General features: G+C 38.0%; 1 protein-coding gene across 1 annotated transcript in view; it reads left to right on the top strand.

The window, feature by feature from the left end:
• The window catches only part of LOC122805992 (extracellular calcium-sensing receptor-like), a 304,623-nt gene that overhangs the window by 17,372 nt on the left and 265,916 nt on the right, over positions 1-21,335 (top strand). Inside the window, 1 exon segment of the mRNA XM_044076233.1 lies at positions 4,982-5,815. Coding sequence (XP_043932168.1) covers positions 4,982-5,815 — 834 coding nt within the window.

Raw genomic sequence — 21,335 nt, 5'->3', positions numbered from 1 at the left:
CCCCTGATCAGTATTAGCAAGAAACTCCGATCCCTCATAAAATCATCAAAGGCTAGCTTCGAAAGAAAAATCGCCAAAGACTCTAAAGATAATCACAAGGCTTTCTTTAGCTATGTCAGGAACCTGGGTGGCAACTCCCACATCTGCTCTGAGCTGGCGCAAAATGGCACGAAATACATTGAACATACAGACATTGCCAACATCCTGGCAGACAGGTTCAGTGCAAACTTTACCCGCCCCTTCCTCCCCAAAAGGGCCAGTGTCTATCCCAGAAGAATGCAATCCCCCAGACTTTACAGACACACAGGTAAAAGCAGCTCTTTCCAAAGTAAAAAACACAGCATCAATGGGACCGGATGGTATCCCGGGCTGTGTCTTACACAAGCTCCAAAATGAACTAAACCCGCACATAAATTCACTGTTCCAACTCAGCCTTACCATGGGTTATGTACCCAAAGAATGGTGTACAGCAACAGTAATCCCACTCCACAAAGGTGGTGCCAAAACAGATCCCGGGAACTATCACCCTATAAGCCTGACTAGCCTGATCTGCAAGGCTATGGAGCGCGTCATCATGGATTTCATAAACAAAGACATTGGGAACCTCCAGACACTGGACCCTACCCAATTCGGCTTTGTTAAGGGCAGATATTGCCTCTTAAACCTAGTTGACTTCTTTGAAACAGTTACCAAAGCCATAGATGAGGGAAAGGTAGTCCACACAGCCTACATGGACCTCGCAAAGGCCTTCGACACAATACCCCACTCTGACATCATAAATAAGCTTACCAGCTTAAATATCAACCCATATGTCACAAGATGGGTTGCAAACTGTCTCAGGGATAGAACTCACATTGTCAAAGTTGGGGGTGCCATGTACAACTCTAAACCGGTTACAAGTGGTGTCCCACAGGGCTCAGTCCTGAGACCCCTCTTGTTCGGTATATACTTCTCTGAGATACAGGCAAGCACGGGAGGACAGTGGCTAACCAAGTTCACAGATGACTGCAAACTGGGAGCCATAATCGACTCTCTGGCTGACACAAGCATCCCCCAAAAGGGTCTCACGGAGACAGATACCTGGTGTCAGAACCATGGCCTCAAGCTAAATGCCAAAAAGTGTATAGTCCATCCCCTTTGGGAAAAGCAAAGTGCCCACAAAATACCACATAGGAGATAATCCACTAAATACAGAAGAAGTAATTAGGGATCTGGGGACCCAAGTAGATAGTAACCTCTCCTTTGACAATCACATTGCCAAAGTGGTTAGAAAATCCTTCTATATAGCTCACCTAATCACAAAAGGGTTCACATCTAGATCAAGAGAGGTCATTGTGCCCCTCTACTCATCACTCATCAAGCCCATAATTGAGTACAATGCCCAATTTGGGATGTACCTTACCCGACACCAGCAACAGCTGGAGAGACCGCAAAAGTACCTCACCAAGAGGATTGTGGGCCTCAAACAGATGCCCTTTGCAGCTCGACTAAAGAAAGTCCAGCTCTACTCAGTTGCTTACTGCCTACTCAGAGGCAATCTCTGCTTGATGTACAAGGCCATGTCTAACCCGGAATTAATGGACATGCTCCACCTCAAAAAAAACAAATCCATTAGAGCTACATGCTCCAGGGCTATAAACCTGAGCACAACAATAAATAGGACATTATGGAGGGATTGATTCATATCCCAGAGGCTTCCCTCGCTCTGGAATAGAATCCCAGTCTATGTTAGGCAGAGCCCCTTGCTGACCCTCTTCAAGAGAAATCTTGATGAGTGGATGGGAAATCGTAAATTTACTCCTGGGATCACCTCTATGGCCCTGCTGGACAGAGGCTCAGGAATCTAGTCTAAAAGGGAGGCAAAAGCCTACACATTCTGGCTAGACTTATAAAAGCCCTAGGGCAGATAGCCTAGTACCTACCTATGAACCTATATAGATATAGGGTTTACTATCAAAAAGACAAACATGAATGCTCCGCAGATGGAAAAACAAAAGACAGATTCTGAATTTCCATGTTGCTGACCATTCTATGTTCAAAATTCCTATCAGCAAATGCTACTGTGCATTTGCTGATATGAACTCGAAGTACTTCACAGAGATCGTGGTACAGTGGTGTTTGGGACATTCATCCCTTTCCTGAATGTAGTGCGGTCTCAGAATTGGAATATATAGTTAGCAGAGGGTTAGCAGGGGGTCTTATATGATGTAAGGTGTAGGTGTTTCACGTAAGTATGCTCCTATATGGAAATCACGTGCTCTGTTTGGTGACAATGTCTACTCTGCTGAATTCGTTTGGCTTAATTCGATATTGTATCCTGACGTACATTGTCAGTTTCACTCTTTCCTTCGATGTTCTCACCAGAAATTTATTTTACGGGTGACATGTGATAGTAAACATATATATATATATATATATATATATATATATATATATATATATGTGTGTGTGTGTGTGTGTGTGTGTGTGTGTGTGTGTGTATGTATACACACACACACACACATATATATATATCTCTACATACACACATACACTCACATAATATGTATGCGTGTGTGTGTGTGTGTGTGTGTGTGTGTATGTATACCAACTCCATGGCAGCCCAGCAGTGGAGAAAAGAGAAAAATGTCTGCAGTGCATTGCCAGCTCACAATGGACTGCACCCATTTTGTAGGAATGTCATTTCTATACATGTGAAAGACATCACAACATTTGGCATTGTGCGTGTAATTCATAAACAGTTTGTATAGTACACAGCAAGCTGTACTTTTTGCAGCAACACAGTCACATGTTGCACAACAGCAGAGTAGCTGGTACTGGGCATTATGCACTGAATGCAAATGACTGCAAAAAAAGGTAAAAATGCAGTCATTCAACTAAATAAGGCATTAATGACATGCAAATGGAGGCAGCCAAAAGAGGGCCATGATTCACAGTTTTAGGTGTAGCAGTTTGCATGTCCCACTGCAAGATTCAACAAAGATCCACCCACAAAGATTCACTGTATGTCGTCTTTTGAAAAAATGCTAGTAGTCACAGCAAACTTTTTTTTCAGCAGTACTTGTAAACATATATCACTGGTGAATCTAGTAGAATGCTGCATGTTCCCACTCTGTGGAGTTTAAGGTATATAGCATTTTTTTAAGATGATTTTTATTAATTCAACATATTTAGCTATGTAGCATTTCTTATCCTAACTACTGGGAACTTACAGTAATTTTTATGGGCACATTAGGTATATTGCCTCAGGAACACTTGGCATGTCTCTCAATAATATGCTTCATATGTGAGATCATATCTAGAACACTAGGAGAGTGGATGAGGCAATTACTACTCTGCCTCACATATTAGGTGCATCAATAAAAGCCGCACTTGCCGTCCTCCACTAGTAGATGTATGTAAGCAGGAAGGGCTACCATTCTCTGAATTACCAGTAGTCTGCAATGCAAAGGAGATTTGTGTGTGTGTGTGTGTGTGTGTGTGTGTGTGTGTGTGTGTGTGTGTGTGTGTCTATATACAGAACATCTTGGCAGTTCCCATATTTTGCATATATGTTATGTATGTCATCACATCCAATGAGATTACCAAAAAAAACTCCCAACTTCGCATCCAAAACGAATATTTGAATAAAGACAAATCCACCAAGGAATATCATGGCACAAACATTTATTTGATTAGCTCTTTCATTCTTACTAGTACACAAAACTTCATCAAATAAAAAAATTCATACCAACGCTTAAATAGATAACAACTTACCACCATCTAGTGGACAATATCATATCTCACATAATTAAATCTTTTAATAAACAATAAAAATTAATAAAATATAATGATTAGTAATGTTCATTAAAAATATTCATTAAAAACATCTAAAAGATTCACACATCCTGTGACATGACATCTCTAGTGGTCATCCGACTGATAAATGTAGGCTACTTGTGCAAAATAAACATTTACTGTTAAAGATTTCATGCATATAATCAATAGCCCACCCACTCCCCAAAAAACAATTTGTGTGCTGCAGATGATGCTTGATTTCCCCTGGAAGCCTGTCTCATGACTAGTGTCCACAGTACTGAAACTGTCTGAAATGCAATGAAACTCCAGCCATACTGAGATCCAAAAGACCATGAAATGTGCCCATGCTGTGCTGAAACCTCTTCTTTTGCCATTAATTCTGAGGTGGAGCAATATTCAAATGAGCCAGCGAGCACAGTGGCTCTTGTTTGTAACAGGCTGCAAAGCATGCTCTTGCAAAACCAGCTGGTTAGACACATGACATATCTGCATCAGAACCCATCCCAAACAATATGACTCCAGCAGCAGGGTAAGATAGAGATGCAGAACAGGATAACTAACTTCTCACTCCCACCTTACTACCAGACGACTTATCCGGCACACAGCTCTACACGGGATCCAGGGTCATCTGTTTCATTTTAAGAACTTCATCCATCTAGTTCACAGAGTAAGTAATACCCAATATACTGTTTAAATTTTAAGAAAACGTGCTATAATGCAATATGAAATGTTGCAGCAGATCTTAAGGAGGCAGCCTTATTAAAACTGTGTCTGAAAAAAAATGAACAGAAAAAGAAAATAATAAATGGAGCCAGGTTAAGTAAAGGAGTTTTGCTTGGGTAAATCAGAGGATAATGTAGTTTCTGTGTTTTTTATATCTTCAGAATTAATGTTGAAAGTGTTTTCAGAGAAAGAGATTTTCCTTTTGCAGACTCATTTCAAGAGGAAAGCTGCATACATAAAATATGAAAAATGACTTTGTAAATATTTTGAAATACGCAATTTAGATTAGATGTGGGATTAACTCCTGAGGAACTCATGCAGTTCTCTTGTCCAAGTAAGTTGCAATGGGAAACATAAAACTTGTCTAACAAAGTTTATTATATCACTTTTGTGCTATATTTCCTTCTGTTAGCAGAGCATCACAGTATTTTCTCCTTTTTCATTTTTATTGACTTTCTAGGTGAGCTACGGTTCTTCAGTTTCCTTGTTGAGTGATAAAAAGATATATCCATCATTTATGCGCACTGTTCCAAATGATGTTTACCAAGCTCTTGGTATAGCTCAGATGTTAATTCATTTTGGTTGGATTTGGGTGGGGATTCTAGCCTCAGACAATGATTATGGAATATTGGGTGGTCAGGTCCTCCAGAAAGAAATTCTTAAGGCTGGAGGTTGCACAGAATTTTTTGAAATTATCACAAAAGATAAATGGAAGATTTCTTCTGTTGTTAATGTGATTCGACAGTCAACAGTAAGTGTCATTGTAGTATATACTACTGGTGAACATTTATTTCCATACCTGGAGGCCATTTCTGCTCAAAATGTGACAGGAAAGGTCTGGATCAGTTCTACTGGCTGGCAGATATTCATAAATATATTAAATATGAGGACTGTCCAAATGTTGAATGGTAGTCTTGGATTCTTTATCCACAAAGGCAAAATTCCTGGACTCACAGATTTCCTGTACAGTATCCAGCCATTCAAATCTCCTGATGATATTTTTATGACAACATTTTGGGAGGAAGCTTTTGGCTGTCAGTGGCTAACATTTGATGGAAATTATTTGTTGCTGAACTTAACAAACAAAAAAGTTTTACCTTGTACAGGTTATGAAGATTTAAGAGCACTCAGCATTTCTGTTTATGATGTGTATAATTTCACTTACATGCTTAACATATACAATGCAGTATATGTGGTAGCACATTCCCTTCACAACATGCTTTCGTGTAGAAATGGAGAAGGACCATTCCAAAATGGGCAATGTGGGAGTATCCATGATTTCCAGCCGTGGAAGGTAAGAACATTAAGTAGCCTGTGTTTACGTCTACTTCACATGACTGAAATTTCATTTGACTGAATTTCATTTGACCGTGACCATAATACCAAATTTTCAAAATACTGAAAACTCATTTGACTGAATCTTATTATACTGAATTGTAAGCCATAGACATGATGTGGGTTTCCCTTCTCCTGTGACTTGCTTGTGGTGAAAAGAATTACTGTAACTTATAATGCTGATTGTCAGAAAACTTATAGTCGTAGAAAGAAGTGTTGTAGGGTTTCTAAATGTGGGTATGTCTATTTACATTTTTATGGGAAGTATCTAAAGTAATATGGCGGATGTTTTGTGCATTCTCAACAGTAGTGGCAGCATGTAGACTACTGTAAGGTAAGTAAAAGGTACATGCCCTTTTCCCCACTGTAGTGCGATCCTGGAGTTAGTATATATAGGTAGGGGGTGTGGGGGCACAGCTCCCCACCCTGGGAGGTGTGGGGGTGTAGCGCCCCCACCTAGCTTGGTTTTATATCATCTGGTTTATGTTAAAAGGGTACGTAAGTAGTTTTTAAGTTTTGGAAAAAGTTAGTCATTGGTGTTGTAAGTAAGTATGTCTATGGTTTACACGTTAGTATTTTGAAATTTAGCATTATAGGGTTTCAGTATAATGAGTTTCAGTCAAGTGAGTTTTCAGTATTTTGAAAATTCGTTATTTTGGTCTCAGTCAAATAAAAGTCATTCAAATGAAATTTCAGTCATGTGAAGTAGACCCCTGTGTTTCCTTCATAATCCTGCTTGCAATTCTCAGGGTTATACTGTACTGAAGTATTCTTAGAGTAACATAATCACAATATATAGCTTAATAGTATGCAGGCTGTCCTAATGTACATGATTAAAACCCCAGTAAGATACAAGTCTGTTATATGATGACATTGTTTTATTCATCAACACTACTTATGTTATTAATATACATATTAGTGTTTTTTAACATTATTTTAATTTGCTAATTTTCAGATAAAATAAATCATGAAGGATATTTATCCAAATGAGTATTATGTTAAGTAATAATCTTAAGAAGTCCTACATTATAGCAAAAAAGTACTTAACATCCTATATTAGCATGCTTATTGATGTTTAAAACAACCCATATGGTACCCTTTTATTATGTGCCACTGGGAATCATCTGGAAGGAGACTTCAGACAAACATGAGCTGCAGTTCCAATGTAGTCTTTGCATTAGTTTCGGAAACAACTAAACTAGAGGCATTTATTTATTTAGCAGTTATTTACTGAGAAATTCCAGATGGAATGACTAGCATACTCCTTTTCAGCGGAGGCCTGGGATGAAATACTCTACATTTAGGTAGGGTTGTCAACTGTCTAGAATTCTTCAGGACCATATGGAATTCTTCCCGGCTGTTCAGAAAATGGAGAATGCCTTTTCCAGACAGTGTATTCTCCAGAAAAAAATAAAATCTTCACTTACTAAGGGACTGTCACATTTAGTTTTTAATTTAAAAAAAAAGAATACTGTTTTTTTTTAAGGCCATTCTTCTTTAAGAATGGTCCGGTTGCACACACCTGTTGTGTCACATCTGTGTGCATCACTACACAGACATCTTGTTCTTTGTTTCTGCCCATACGCATAATTTTAAATACAAGAAGGTGTTCACTTCCTGTGCTGCTGCTGCCATAGGAAAAACACATATGTAGTTAAACAGGAGGGCACTGGTAAGAATCATTGCAATAGTATAAGACAGCCTACATATTAAACTGCATATTCAAAATCAGAAGAGATAAGCATCTAGGTATCAACATTACTAAGTTTGATTGTGATGCAATGGATACTAATGAGATGCCCATGCACTGGCCCAGTAATCAAGGAGCCTCAATCCTCTCCTCTAGCACCAGTGAGGGAAATGCACATTGGGAGGATGACAAGTACACACACAGTAAAGTACAATTTCCCCTAAGTGCACACAGAGATCACAGTCGGTCTGGGACTGCTTTCTCCCTCCTATTACAGATCCCCATTAAAACTCCCAACTGGCACAGCTTTAGGGTTAAGATCTCAAATGTGTGGTCAACCCAAAACCTCCAGCACCCTCTCTGTCCAAACAGTGCTTTGTGTCCCTGCCCAAGTAGCTGATATACACCCTTTGAGATTTGATTTATATACAAATGCACACACATTCCTAGGAAAGGCTGGTACAGGTTTACTAGCTTTGTCCTCTTCTGCCCAGACTAAAAGGTAGTTATCACTGCCACCAACCAGCTCTTTATCAGCTACTATAAGGCTCTTCCCAAAGGGTGACCAATTCCACTGTGTAATGTTACTGTTATGCAAATGGTAAGTGTAACCAACAGTCAGGCTACTGGAGTGGACTATACAGTGGCGCTAAATACATATGCAAGTACCCTAAGAGCTTAAATATCTCTAAACAAACCAGCCACAATTAAAGGGTTTAAATATATTTAATAATAAAAAATAAAAGAACACAACAATGCTCAGTAACTCTCAGTATCACAGGAAATATTTTAAAATAACAGTGCAGGATAGTCTCAAATAAATACAGTAAACATCTAAACTAATCTTACTATATTCCTATTTATCACTAAAATAAATACTCTACCTAAATCTTACTTACAGAGCAAGGCAAATATAGATGAGAAGTGCTGAATGGATGTTTTCATATCCAAGACAAGATGCAAAATGCACAGTCACTGCAAGGGTTTCCAAATTAATATCAAAGCATTACTGCTGGGTCAGCTAGATGACAACATCTTTTTCACCTCTGCCTTCAGTTCCCAGGCTAACATAAACTTAAAATTTAGCACCTCTGTGTCAAAAATACTTATCTCTCAGATGTTTGCCTAGAACTGGAAGTCATAAAACAATTAAACACTTTTACATTTAAAACCTGTAATTATTTCTGTTTCCAGACAATAGAAATAACTTCTCACTGTAGACATCCTATCTTCTTGCTGAGATAAACACAATCATAAAACTCTTCACTTATGTTCTCAGAGTTTGCAAGTTAACTCTGTATGTTCCAACTTCTACTATGAAAACATACATTTGCACAGACATATAATTTATACACATTTATGCTATTTTCTAGCAGGGTACACTGTGGTTACATTCCTGAAGCTCAGTACAGAACATACAGTTCAACACAAACTTCTGCAATGGTAGTTTAATATACACATAACATATAGTTTTCTTACATTTGTAAAACAAGCATATAAATCACATTAATATTCACAAATGACATATAATTACTTACAAAATTCCAGCTAGCTGGGCTGGCAGCCTCACATTTCCACCCCCCTGAAAACTCAAGCTAGTTTTTTAAGTGACCCTTGAGAAGAGCCTATCTGGGAATACCTTACCCCATTCCCTGTTTTGAGAATCCATCTGTGTTGGCATTGCTAACCTCTCTGCGGTGCTGCACTGTTATATCATATGCTTATAAACCAAGGCTCCACCTTAGTAACTTGGCATTTTGCTGGCTTGATCAATGTAGCCATGTTAAGGGATCGTGGTCTGTAACTACACTGAATTTCCTTCCATACAGATAAGGCTGAAGTTTTTGCAGTGCCCACACTATGGCTAGGTATTCCTTTTCTACAGCTGCATAGCATTCCTTCCTGGGTTGTAGCCTATGACTGAGATAAACCACTGGGGTGCTCTTCTCCCTCTGAAGAAATCTGGCTAAGTACAGCCCCACCCAATAGTTTGAAGCATCCACTTACACAACAAATTCTTTGCTATAATCTGGACTGGCTAACATGGGGGGGGGGTCTTCCCAAAGCTCATATAAGCTTCTGGAATTCCTGATCACATTCTGGGGTCCACACTACCTTATCTGGCCCGTTTTTCCTTGTCAGGTCTGTGAGGGGAGCAGCTATGGTACTATAACTGAGGACATTTTTTGTACTACTCTGCTGTCCCTAAGAATATCCTCACCTGCTTTTTGGTAACAGGGGCAGGCCATGCCTGAATGGCTTCCACCTTGGCAGGTTCTGACCTGATCTTACCAGTCTCCGCTCTGTCCCAGGTAGGAGACCACTGTCATACCCACCTGACATTTGCTCAGCGTAATGGTCAACCCTGCCCTCTGTAATTTGCCCAGCACCTCTTTGATATGCTGAAGGTGCTCTTGCCAGGAATGGCTGTAGATGGCAATATCATCTAGATAAGCAATTGCAAAATCTCCTGCTCCTGCTAGGATATTATCTACCAGCCTGTGGAAAGTCACTGGGACATTTTCCTCCCCAAAGGGCATCCTTCTGAACTCATACAAGCCAAAAAGAGCCACAAGGGCTGTACTCTCTCTAGCAATGGGAATCAAGGTCACCTGCCATTAAGCCTTGGTAAGATCAATGGTGGTAAGATACTTAGCCCCACCCAGCTGCTTTAGGGCTTCATCTGTCCTAGGCATGGGGTAAGCATCTGACTCTGTGTGACTATTTAATATACTGTAGTCCACACATAACCTGGTGCTGCCATCCTTCTTTGGTACCAGCAGCACTGGGGAGGGCCAGGGACTGCTGGACTTCTAAATTACCTATAGTTCCAACATTTCATGTATCTCCTACCTCGGAGTCTGTTTGACTCTCTCAGGTACCCTATAAGAGCCCTGCTTAATAGGCCTTTGGGCTCCTGTATCTACATGGTGCTGCACCAGGTGGGTATACATTGGTTTCCCAGTGAACATGTCCCCAAACTCCTGTAACATTGCTTGGATTTCTCGAACCTGGGTAGGGGAGAGCTGCTGGGACATTTCTACCCCTTCCACTGAGGTGTCAGTCTGAGCCTCACTGAATCGATAAGTCACCAGATCCCACTCAAACTCATCCTGCAATCCACTGCAAATACTTAGCACAAGGGTCTCTATATAATGGTAAGGTTTCTTCATGTTAACATAGTACAATTTGTGCCCCTGCCTCCTGCCTAGCAGTTCTACCATGTAATTAACATCACTGATCTTCCTTACCACCTTGTAGAGTCCCAGTCAAGCTGCCTGCAGCTTGTTGTGTCTAACAAGAATGAAGACAATTACCTGCTGCCCTACAGCATGCTCTCTAGCTCAAGCATTCCTGTCATACCAGACCTTTTTATGCTGTTGGGCTTCTGCCAGGTTCTCCTGGGCCTAGCCCATGAGTTCCTTGAACCTTGTCCTGAGGTTTAAGACATATGCCACAACAGACTCGTTGTGGGACTCACCCTCCTACTCATCTCAAATTAAATTTAGAGGTCCCCTCACCCTATGCCCATACAACTCAAAGGGTGAAAAACTTGTGGATTTATGGGGCACCTCTCTGTAGCAAACAACAGATGGAGCAGATATTTGCCCCAGTCCCTCTTAAACTGGTCTGCAAATGCCCACAGCATGGACTTGAGTGTAGAGTTTCACCTCTCAACAAGACCATTAGTCTGGAGATGATAGGGGTGCTATTTAAGTGTTTCAACCCACAGTACTTCCACAGATAAACCAGCCGGTCTGACATGAAATCGACACATCTGTCAGTTAGTAGTTCTTTTGGGAAACCTACTCTGCTGAAAATCTCTAGCAAAGCATTTGCCACCTTTTCTGCTTCAATGGAGTACAGAGCCACTGCTTCAGGGTATCTGGTAGCATAATCTACTACCACTAGGATATGCATTTTTCCATGTGGAACATGGGGTACTCAGAGGTCCCATAATATCCATAGCTACCATCTGAAATGGCTCCTCAATTACAGGCAAATTCATCAAAGGAGCTTTCACCTTGTCTCCTGCCTTGCCTACCTTCTGGCACTGTTCACAGGTCCTGCAGAACCCTGTTACAACTATGGAAATCCCAGGCCAATAGAAGTTCTGCATAATAAGTATCATTGTGCATTTTTATGCCCATATGAACTGCATAGGGAATATCATGGACTATGGCTAGAAGTGCCAGCTGGTAGGCTCTGGGCACTACCAACTGTTGTATTCTGTCTCCCTCTAGCCCTCCTTCAGGGGTCCACTCTCTATACAATAACCCTTTGTTCCAGTATACAGACTCCCCCTTCCCTTGAGAATCAGGTGCCTCACTATCTACCTCCATCAGGCATTGTAATGTAGGGTCTGAGAGCTGAGCCTGTCTCATCTCTCTCTCTTTGTAACCCTTCCCAGCTCCCCTCCCACGAAGTCTGGTATCCTCTGACAGCGGTGCTTCACTATCAACCTGGGTACTACTACTCATCTCTACCCTTGCAGTCACTCTATCCAAGACAACATCAGTACCCACAAGCAGCTGTGGCTCACATTCAGTCTCACTGATACAGGGTAGCTCCCTCCCTGAAATAACCACCTCACCAGTTCTGGCTGCAAGTGTGCAGTCTGTCTGCATCTCCCCCAGACTACCCACATGCTTGTTTCCAAGCCTGACTGCGTGTAACTGCATGCACACATGGTACTGCATTATCAAAATCTTTCCCTATCAGGACATCTGCAGGGTGGTAGTTTGGTACCCTTGTTGTCTTGAGATAACCTACTGTTGGCATTTTCTCATTCCCACTTATTGGGTCTCCCACCTTGCCTCCTTGGACATCTATATGCTACATGGCCCCAATGGTTGCATTTAAAACATTTAATCCTTGGTCCAGGATGTGTACCTGGACTAGTGGCTTCCCCTGCTACTGGCAGAGTCTGTTGGGGCAGTCTGGGCTGCTCACCATGGGTTCCCCTAGACCCATGAGCAGCACTGGGTGTCCCTTTCCTGTGCAGTGATGCCCTGATTGCTAGATATAGGTCTCCCTTCTTCCACAACAAATCTGCAGTACTGCATTGTCTATCAGCTAACCAGATTCTCATGTCCTCAGACAAAGTGCTAAGGGCTTGTTCCCTCACCAAAAGGTCTTCCAGCCCTTCAAAAGTGGTGACCTGACATCCACTCACCCACCTATGAAAATACATGTTCAGTTCAGCAACATATTCACACACTTCATCTGCCTTGTGTCTATGCTCACAAATCTTTTTCCTATATGCTTCAGGTGTTAACTTAAAAAATTCTAGCAAACAATTCTTTACAACATTATAATTTAAACAATCAGTGTCAGATAGTTTGGAAAGAATAGTAACAGATTTATCATGGAGTAAAGGGGACAGGAACTGTACCCAGATCCTTTGGTCAACATTATACTGTTTACATATCCAGTCAAACATATGAATGAAACTATCAAAATTATTCCCCTCTGTAAATTGTGGAAGAAATTTACTGACCTTTGTTGCTTCTGGGGTTCTGTTACTCCCTTCTCCATTACCTCCATGACTCTGGCAAAGAGTCAGCATCTTCTTTTTATGTTGCCTCTGTCTCTCCTTCTCCTCATCTTCCAGATGTTCAGTCTCTCTGCTGCTTCCATTTCCAATGCTTGACCTCCAACTCAAGTCTCTTTAACTCTAGATGGATTTTTAAGTCCTCTGTGGAAAGGTTGAGCTGTCTATTCTCTGAGAGTTATACATCTCCACGGCTAGTCTGATGGTCCTCCTGATTGCCATTCTCTGATGCAGCTGTGATCAAAGCTGCAATCATGTCTGTTCTAGTCAGGTTTTCATGCACCAGTCCTTTAGCCTGGCACATCTCAACCAACTGGCTCCTTGTCAGCTTGCCATACTCCTCTACTGACATGCTTGCCTGGTCTTCCTGACTAAGCTAACAAAAAAAAAATAAAACAATTGTGATATGAACTTTGAATGTTCACTGTGTGACTGATTAAGGGTACAAACACCTTCAGTGACCATTGTACACAGCTACAGGAATTCAATGTCCACACCACTACAAGCCAATTAATATGTGATGTGGCTATCTCACCACTATCACCCAATTGATATGTGATGTGGGTATCCCACCACTTCCAAACAATTAATATGGGATGCCCCTGTACTGGCCCAGTAATCAAGGAGCCTCAATCCTCACCACTAGCACCAGTGAGGGACGTGCACATTGGGAGGATGACAAGCACATACACAATAAAGTACAATTTCCCTTAAGAGCACACAGAGATCACAGTCAGTCTGGGGCTGGTTTCTTCCTCTTACTCCAGATCCCCAAATAAAACTCCCCACTGCCACAGCTATAGGCTTAATATCTCAGAAGAGTGGTCAAGCCAAAACCTCCAGCACCCTCTCTGTCCAACCAGTGTTTTGTGTCTCTGCCCAAGTAGCTGATACACACACTTTAAGATTTGATTTATACACAAACACACACACACACACTCCTGGGAAAGGCTGGCACAAGTTTACTAGCTATGCCTCTTCTACTCAGACAAAATGTAGTTATCACTGCCACTAACCAGCTTTTAATCAGCAACTATATGGCCTTTCCAAAAGGGTGGCCAATTCTACTGTGTAATGTTACTGCTATCCAAATGGTAAGTGTGACCAACACCAAGGATATTGGATTGGCCTACACAGTGTCACCAAGTACATATGCAAGTATCTAAGAGCTTAAATATCTCTAAACAAACCAGCCACGATTAAAGGGTTTAAATATATTTAATAATAAATAATAAAAGAACTAGACAATACTCAGTAACGCAACACAGTGACTGCAGAATTCAAAATCACTGGCAATATTTTAACGCAACATTGCAGTACAGTCTCAAATACAGAAAACATCTAAACTAATCTTACTATATTCCTATCTATCTCTAAAAGAAATACTAAATCTAAATCTTACTTGCAGAACAAGGCACATATAGATGAGAAGTGCTGAATAGATGTTTTCAGATCCAAGACAAGATACAAAATGCACAGTCTCTGAGAGGATTTCCAAATTAATATCAAAACATTACTGCTGGGTCAGCTAGATGACATCACTCTTTTTCACCTCTGCCTTCAGTTCCCAGGCTAGCAGAAACTTAAAATTTAGCACCTCTGTGTCAGAAATACTTATCTCTCAGACGTTTGCCTAGTCGTTTGAAAGTCGTAAAACAGTTAAACACTTTTACATTTAAAACCTGTAATTATTTCTGTTTCCAGACAATAGAAAGAACTTCTAGATGTAGACATCCTGTCTTCTTGCTGAGATATTCACAATCACAAAACTCTTCACTTATTTTCTCAGAGTTTGAAAGTTAACTCTGTATGTTCCAACTTCTACTATGAAAACATACATTTGCACAGGCATATAGTTTATACACATTTCTGCTTTTTTCCAGCAGTGTACACTGTGGTTACATTCTTGAAGCTCAGTACTGAACATACAGCAACACCCACTTCTGCACCAGTAGTTTAATATACACATAACTTTTACGTTGCTTACATTTGTAAGACAAGCATATAAATCACATTAATATTCACAAAATGACATAGAATTATTCACAAAATTCTAGCTATCTGGGCCGGTAGCCTCACAACCAGTTTAAAGGCTGTTTCATCAGGTATAATCATTAAAATAAACTCTGTGTGTGAAGGCAGATATTTTTCCAGATGATATCACTGTTTTGCTAATAGATATTTTTCTAAAATTTAAAGTTTACCTTAAATACGAAAATATATGTTATTGTAAATTGTGCAAAATGTTTGACTATAAAGATAGCCATTGCTGTTTTTTTGTTTAGTTATGTGATATTGCTGACATGCATTTAGCACCATATAGACTTTTAGACTGTACAGTTGCTAGATTTTATTATTATTACTGTAGAATGTAGATTTTTTTTACTGTAGAAGGCTGCATAAAGCTGTATGACTTATTTGCTTTGTATGTGTATATGCTAATATGTTTGTCATTGTTAGTGGAGCTTTTCTCCCCCAGCCTCCACTGAAAACAGGCTCTTTTTAGGCCCAGTGGACTTCCCCGGTCATCAAACTGAAATAAATAAAAGAAATACAGACTGCCTTCATTAATATGACACTCTTTTAAATAGTGCCATGGTGTAGTATATACATGCACTCAGAAGCTTTTGCATTTTTGAATAATTCCTAGTGATTCTTACTCATACATACATATGTGCTCAGTTCCAAACCAACTACCTAGATAATGCTACTATATGGCACTTGTCTTGCCTGGACTTAAGATGACACACTAGTTTTATACTGCATTATTGTAACAGGTATGTAACTGCGGTGGTGGTGCTGCAGTAGCATTGTCACCTCACAGTAAGACATTGTCCTGTTCGATTCTCAGCTAGAGCGTCTTCTGTGTGGAGACATGCGTGAATGGGCGTACCTTCATTGAAAGTTGTGCATCAGAGCTGGCAACTCGGCACGTAAAAATCTACTGCCAATCATAAGTGGACCGGAGTTCCGCTGTGGCGACCCCTAACTGGGAGAAGCTGAAAAACACAACAATTGTTACAGGTATGAAATAACACATTGCATTAATATTTATATTTTATAGTTTGTTATATAGTTACCACATATCTGTCATGTCTAAATATGGCATTTTTATCATGCTCTCTTTCCTGAAAGTACATTATAGTAAATACTAAACTGGCATAACAACAATAAAGATAAATGAAACATGTAGTGAGGGAGAGAAAAAGATTAGAGCAGGCATAGACACAGAGGATCACACTGGTGTACAATAGGAGCACAGTCAGGAGTCCATCAGATATTGTATGAGTTGTAGTTTAAATAATTTATTGTTGTTAATTTGTTTGAAAACCAGTGTTAAGAAGCTTCATAATCTGTGGAAATAAGTACAATGAGTCTCATGGAAAGCTATTTGATTAAGTTTTTAGGAGAGGATGAGCAGTATGTTATTGTAGCATAATGATCTGCTAGGGGAGTAGAGACAGAAAATTTTGCTTAGAATGGAGCAGTATTATAGATATGTTTGTGGGTCATGGCAAGTTATGAAAAAGAGAATCGTTTGATATATATTACACATAGATGATTATATTCACCCTAAATCACTATGGCTTATTGCCTAGCAGAGCTATGGAAACTAATAGTCATTTACTATAGGCTTGTCTTTTTATTGCTTGAAATGTTATTAGTTAGTTAGTAGCACAACAGGTAGTATACTTGCTTTTGATGCAGAAGGATGTGGGTTCTACTCCACATCATATAGATGGATTTCTGAAACTGTGTTGTACGTTAAGGGGGGGGGGGTGCTCCAGTCCTGAGTATGTCCTCCTTTGAATGAGATGCCTAGAAACTATGATCCTGTTGTTAGTTTGTCATCCATTCCCTATTACAATATTACCAGCTTACTATTTGTTTTTTGTTTAATGTGCCATAGGCAATTTATTCTTCAAGGGCAACAGGCACTTTATTTGTAGATGAAACACTGAAATATAAAGTTGTTTGCTAGTAGCAACTTTCATTGTTACAGATCTCTTTAATGTGGAATTATTTAGATGACTTTTTTTTCTTCAGGGATTATGCACGTTTACTGATATTGGTTGATTATAATGACATAAGTTTGCAGTAGACTTTTATTATGGAAATGTTCTGAACTGGGCAGTTTGTCATTATTGGTTCATATGCTTTGTTTTCTTACTCAATTGAAAAATATTCAAAACTATAAATTGAAAACACACTCTAACAAGAGATGCTGTATTATGAAAGGAATATAATTTAATACAGTCAAGAAGGTGAATCAAAGAATGCATGCATGTTTGCATGGTCCAAAAAACGTGCGCAAGGGGCCTAGGACTTCAAACAGCCCAAAGGTAAACCTTGCAAGCAAAAAAGAAAAAGATGGTAGCATCAATAAAGGCAGAGCACATCAAAGTACAAAATTCAGAGAAAGAACAGTTCTGCCACCAATTTGGTCCTTGCAAGATGGGAAGAGTTATGGAATGTGGATGTTAATAACAAATGGAATAATATAATTTTCTACAATCGATTCGTGGATGATATTTTTGTTCTATGGGAAGGTGAATTAACTTATTTGGAGCAATTTGTATGTTTTTTGACAAACACAACTTCATTTTTGAAATTCAAAATAACCTCCTCTAATATGGAGATAGAATTTTTGGATGTTAAGTTGATGCTAGATGATACAGGATGTATCAATACTAGAATGTATAGAAAACCTGTATGGCGTAATCATCTATTGCGCAATACCAGTATGCATCCTAGACATGTCCTTGATAATATAGTGAACAACCAATTAACTCGAGTATGTAAACTTTGTACGAGGGACAAAGACTATATAGAAAAGCAAGCTAAACTCATTAATGACTTTACCAAGAGGGGATATACACTCAAAGGAATACAAACTAATGAAGCAACTACTTTGGAACGATGATATCAGACAGCAAGACCTTATTTTTCAGACCAAGGAGGAATAATTAAGGCCAAACAAAAAGAGTGATAGTCTAACTTGAGATGTCAGCTAACATATAGTACTGACAATTTTGCTATTCATACCATCATTAAGATATTTTGGCCAGTGTTAACATCTGATAATAAAATTAGAGAAATTGCTGGAGATCAACCCAGTTTTTCTTTTACGAATAGGAAAAATCTAAAAAAAGATTATGTTATAAAACGGAAACTGAAGCCATCTCCAAAAATAGGCGCTTTCAAATGAGTAGGAGAGTTGGTACGTTCAAATGTGGAAGTTGCAAGGCATGTTCTTGCATTAACAACCCGAATATCTTTATACATCCCTTAACTAAGAAGAATTATAAATTTGAAGGATTTGCAATTTGTCAAAGTAAGAACATCATATATGTGGCAACCTGCAGTCACTGCAAGGCATACTACATAGGAAAAACAAACCAAATGTTTAAAGAACGTATCTTAAAACATTTATCTGACATAAAAAATAAAGTTACTAGCAATGTACTTTATATGCACATTAGTGCAAATTGTAGCCATTCTTTTAAGTTTGACACAAACTAGGCTCCATGAAACATTAAGAGGTGGTGATTTAGTAAATCAAACAGAAATTGAAGAAATGAAGTGTATAATGAACTTGCGTTCATATCAGCCACTAGGTCTGAATGCATTTGTTCCTTTAAAACCTGCACTAAAAGAAAAACCTCTTCAGCACTCTAAATAACCTAATTGAAAGGGTGTATATGGTGCTATGGCTACTAAATATCTTTGAATGAGTGAATACCAGAGGATAAAGGTATTTAACAGGAAGTTTTACTGGCTAACATTTAGGATTTGAAAAAAATATTACACCGAACACACTTATCCGGTTTATTATCCAGTGTGTTTTATTTTATCATTTTTTTTTATTAAGTTTTCAAATTTCAAATTTTTAGCAGGATTGGTGGCAGAACTGTTCTTTCTCTCAAAGGTAAACCTTATCCTCCATTGGCCAGTTGCATTTTTGAATGTGGGTTTCAATGCTGTTTCAATAAATGTGAGTTTCAAGAGCAGAGAGGTTTGAATACTAAGGCTGTTTTCATTGTGAAACAGTATTGCTTTATTTAACAAATGTCTATCAGTCTTTGTGCTATATTTTTTCCTCAAATTATTTTTATTGAAAAAAATATATTTTATATAAAGATACTTATTACATTTTATTAAAAAGAAACAGAGTCAAGAATATTAAATCAACCCAATATTCAAAATAAATAGCTGAAACATTTGAAACAACAACAGCAAAAACACAACTATTTACAAGGCTGTGCAGAAAATAATTATCTTAGAATTACAATTTAAAGATATGAATCAAATGTTATTACAGTCATTTTTTCCATGAATCTCCATAACCTCTATCCATGCATTGTAGTAGGAAGTAATTTTTTCAGTTCTTATCTTGACTGTAGCCAGTTCCATTCTCAATACATTAAAAGTGATGTTCTTGAATTCTGTTAAAGTAGGAGAGAACTCTCTTTTCCAGTGAGTAGTAATAGTTTTATGAACAATAGCCAAAAAAATTCAAGTGCATAAATAAAAATAAAGATTTGGTCAACTGAAAATTATCATTAAAGATAGTTTGCAAAAAAAAAGTTAATTTCCCAGAGAAAGATTTGAGTAGAATATGTTCATAAAAGATGTGCTGCCAATTAGCAATCACCTTCTGTTTGCATCTCCATTTTATTTCTTGACTGGTTATTAATTCCATTTTATGTGTAGTAAAATAAATTTAATGAATATACTTCCATGAAAACAATTTCCATTGTAATGACAAAGACATTTGACTGAGGAACTTAAATACATTTTTTTGTCTTCATCCAAGGGAGGGTGATTATTAATGTTTTTATAATAATTCCAATAACCTCCTTTAAAATAGGATTTTGTGTTTTAATGAATTTATACAATTTAGAAAAGTAGACTTTCCCCTGAACTATCTGACTATTTATAATGATCAAATGTTCAATAAGCTTATAGGAATGATCTCTCTGGTATATACATCAAATCGATTCTAGTTATAACATGCTTTCCTATTTTATGCACTGCCAACCACAATTCATTTTCAATATTAAATTTACTCATAATTTGTTTTATATTGAGTTTTTCCAGATTCCATGAATTGATGCCAAAAATACATTTTTTTCTCTCTGAGCAAAATCATGTTAGTATTAAAGGTGTCCAATACATTTGGTGTATAAGCAATTGTAAATAATATAAAGTCTAATCTCTAATATTTTGATTTTTATTTGTAAAGGTTTTAAAAGAAGATAAAGTCTGACTTATCAGTTTAGAGGGGATATATTTATTTATGTTGCCTAAAGTTAAAGCTTTCACCATCCAGTATAATCTATTAGTCAGAATGTTTGTATATTGAGACATAGGAGATTTGATTGTAAGCATATTTGTTCTTGAATTTGTTTCTAATTTTCTGAATATGAGGAATTTAACCATAAATATATTGTTTTAAGAATAGATGATAAAATGTATATGTTCAGATCTGGAAGGTTGATTCTTTTTGTTTCCTAATCTTTTAAATGGTTATCTAACACAATTCTTGTTAGCTTGGATATAATATATTTTTTGGAAAATAATAATTTTTATTAAGACTATCTATCCTCCACTGTGAAAAATGAGCTTGTTCCATTTCTCAACAAGAAGTTTGATTTTATTTAGAATATTACTAAATTAACATTTATAATTTCATCTACATAACTGGTTAAAGTGATCCCCAAAATAATTAAGTCTACCTGTAGCTATATAGCTAGAAAACTGTTTATTTATTTCTTATTAGAATTTATAAATAAAATCTTCATTTTATTTTCATTAAATTTAAATCCAGATATTTTCTGAAAATATATTATAACATCCATTAATGCTTACAAAGAATTATTATGATCACTTAAAGTTAATTAAATGTCATCTGCAAATAATTGAATCTTTGATGTTAAAGTGGCAAAGAAGTGAATTCTTTTAATGTTTGAGTTTCTCCTAATACAGTTAGCAAAAGGCTTGATGACTAAAGCAAATAGCAGAGGTGATAAAGGGTGACCCTGTTTTGTAGCTTTAAAATTCTAATTGAAGTAGAAGTACTTGACTCAATGTTAATATAAGCTAATGAATTTTCATATAGGTGTTTAGTTGAGTAAATTCCTGAGAATATCCATATTCTCCAAACAAATAAAGTCAAGTAGTCAGATAAAGTCTGGAACACCACCGAACAGTAAAATGTAAAAGAAAAATTGG

This window comes from Protopterus annectens, chromosome 7.part0 (assembly GCF_019279795.1).
Source record: "Protopterus annectens isolate FY-2018-M chromosome 7.part0, PAN1.0, whole genome shotgun sequence".
Taxonomy (NCBI): domain Eukaryota; kingdom Metazoa; phylum Chordata; order Ceratodontiformes; family Protopteridae; genus Protopterus; species Protopterus annectens.
The sequence above is the reverse complement of the archived record's forward strand: the minus strand, read 5'-3'. Positions and strand labels throughout refer to the sequence as shown.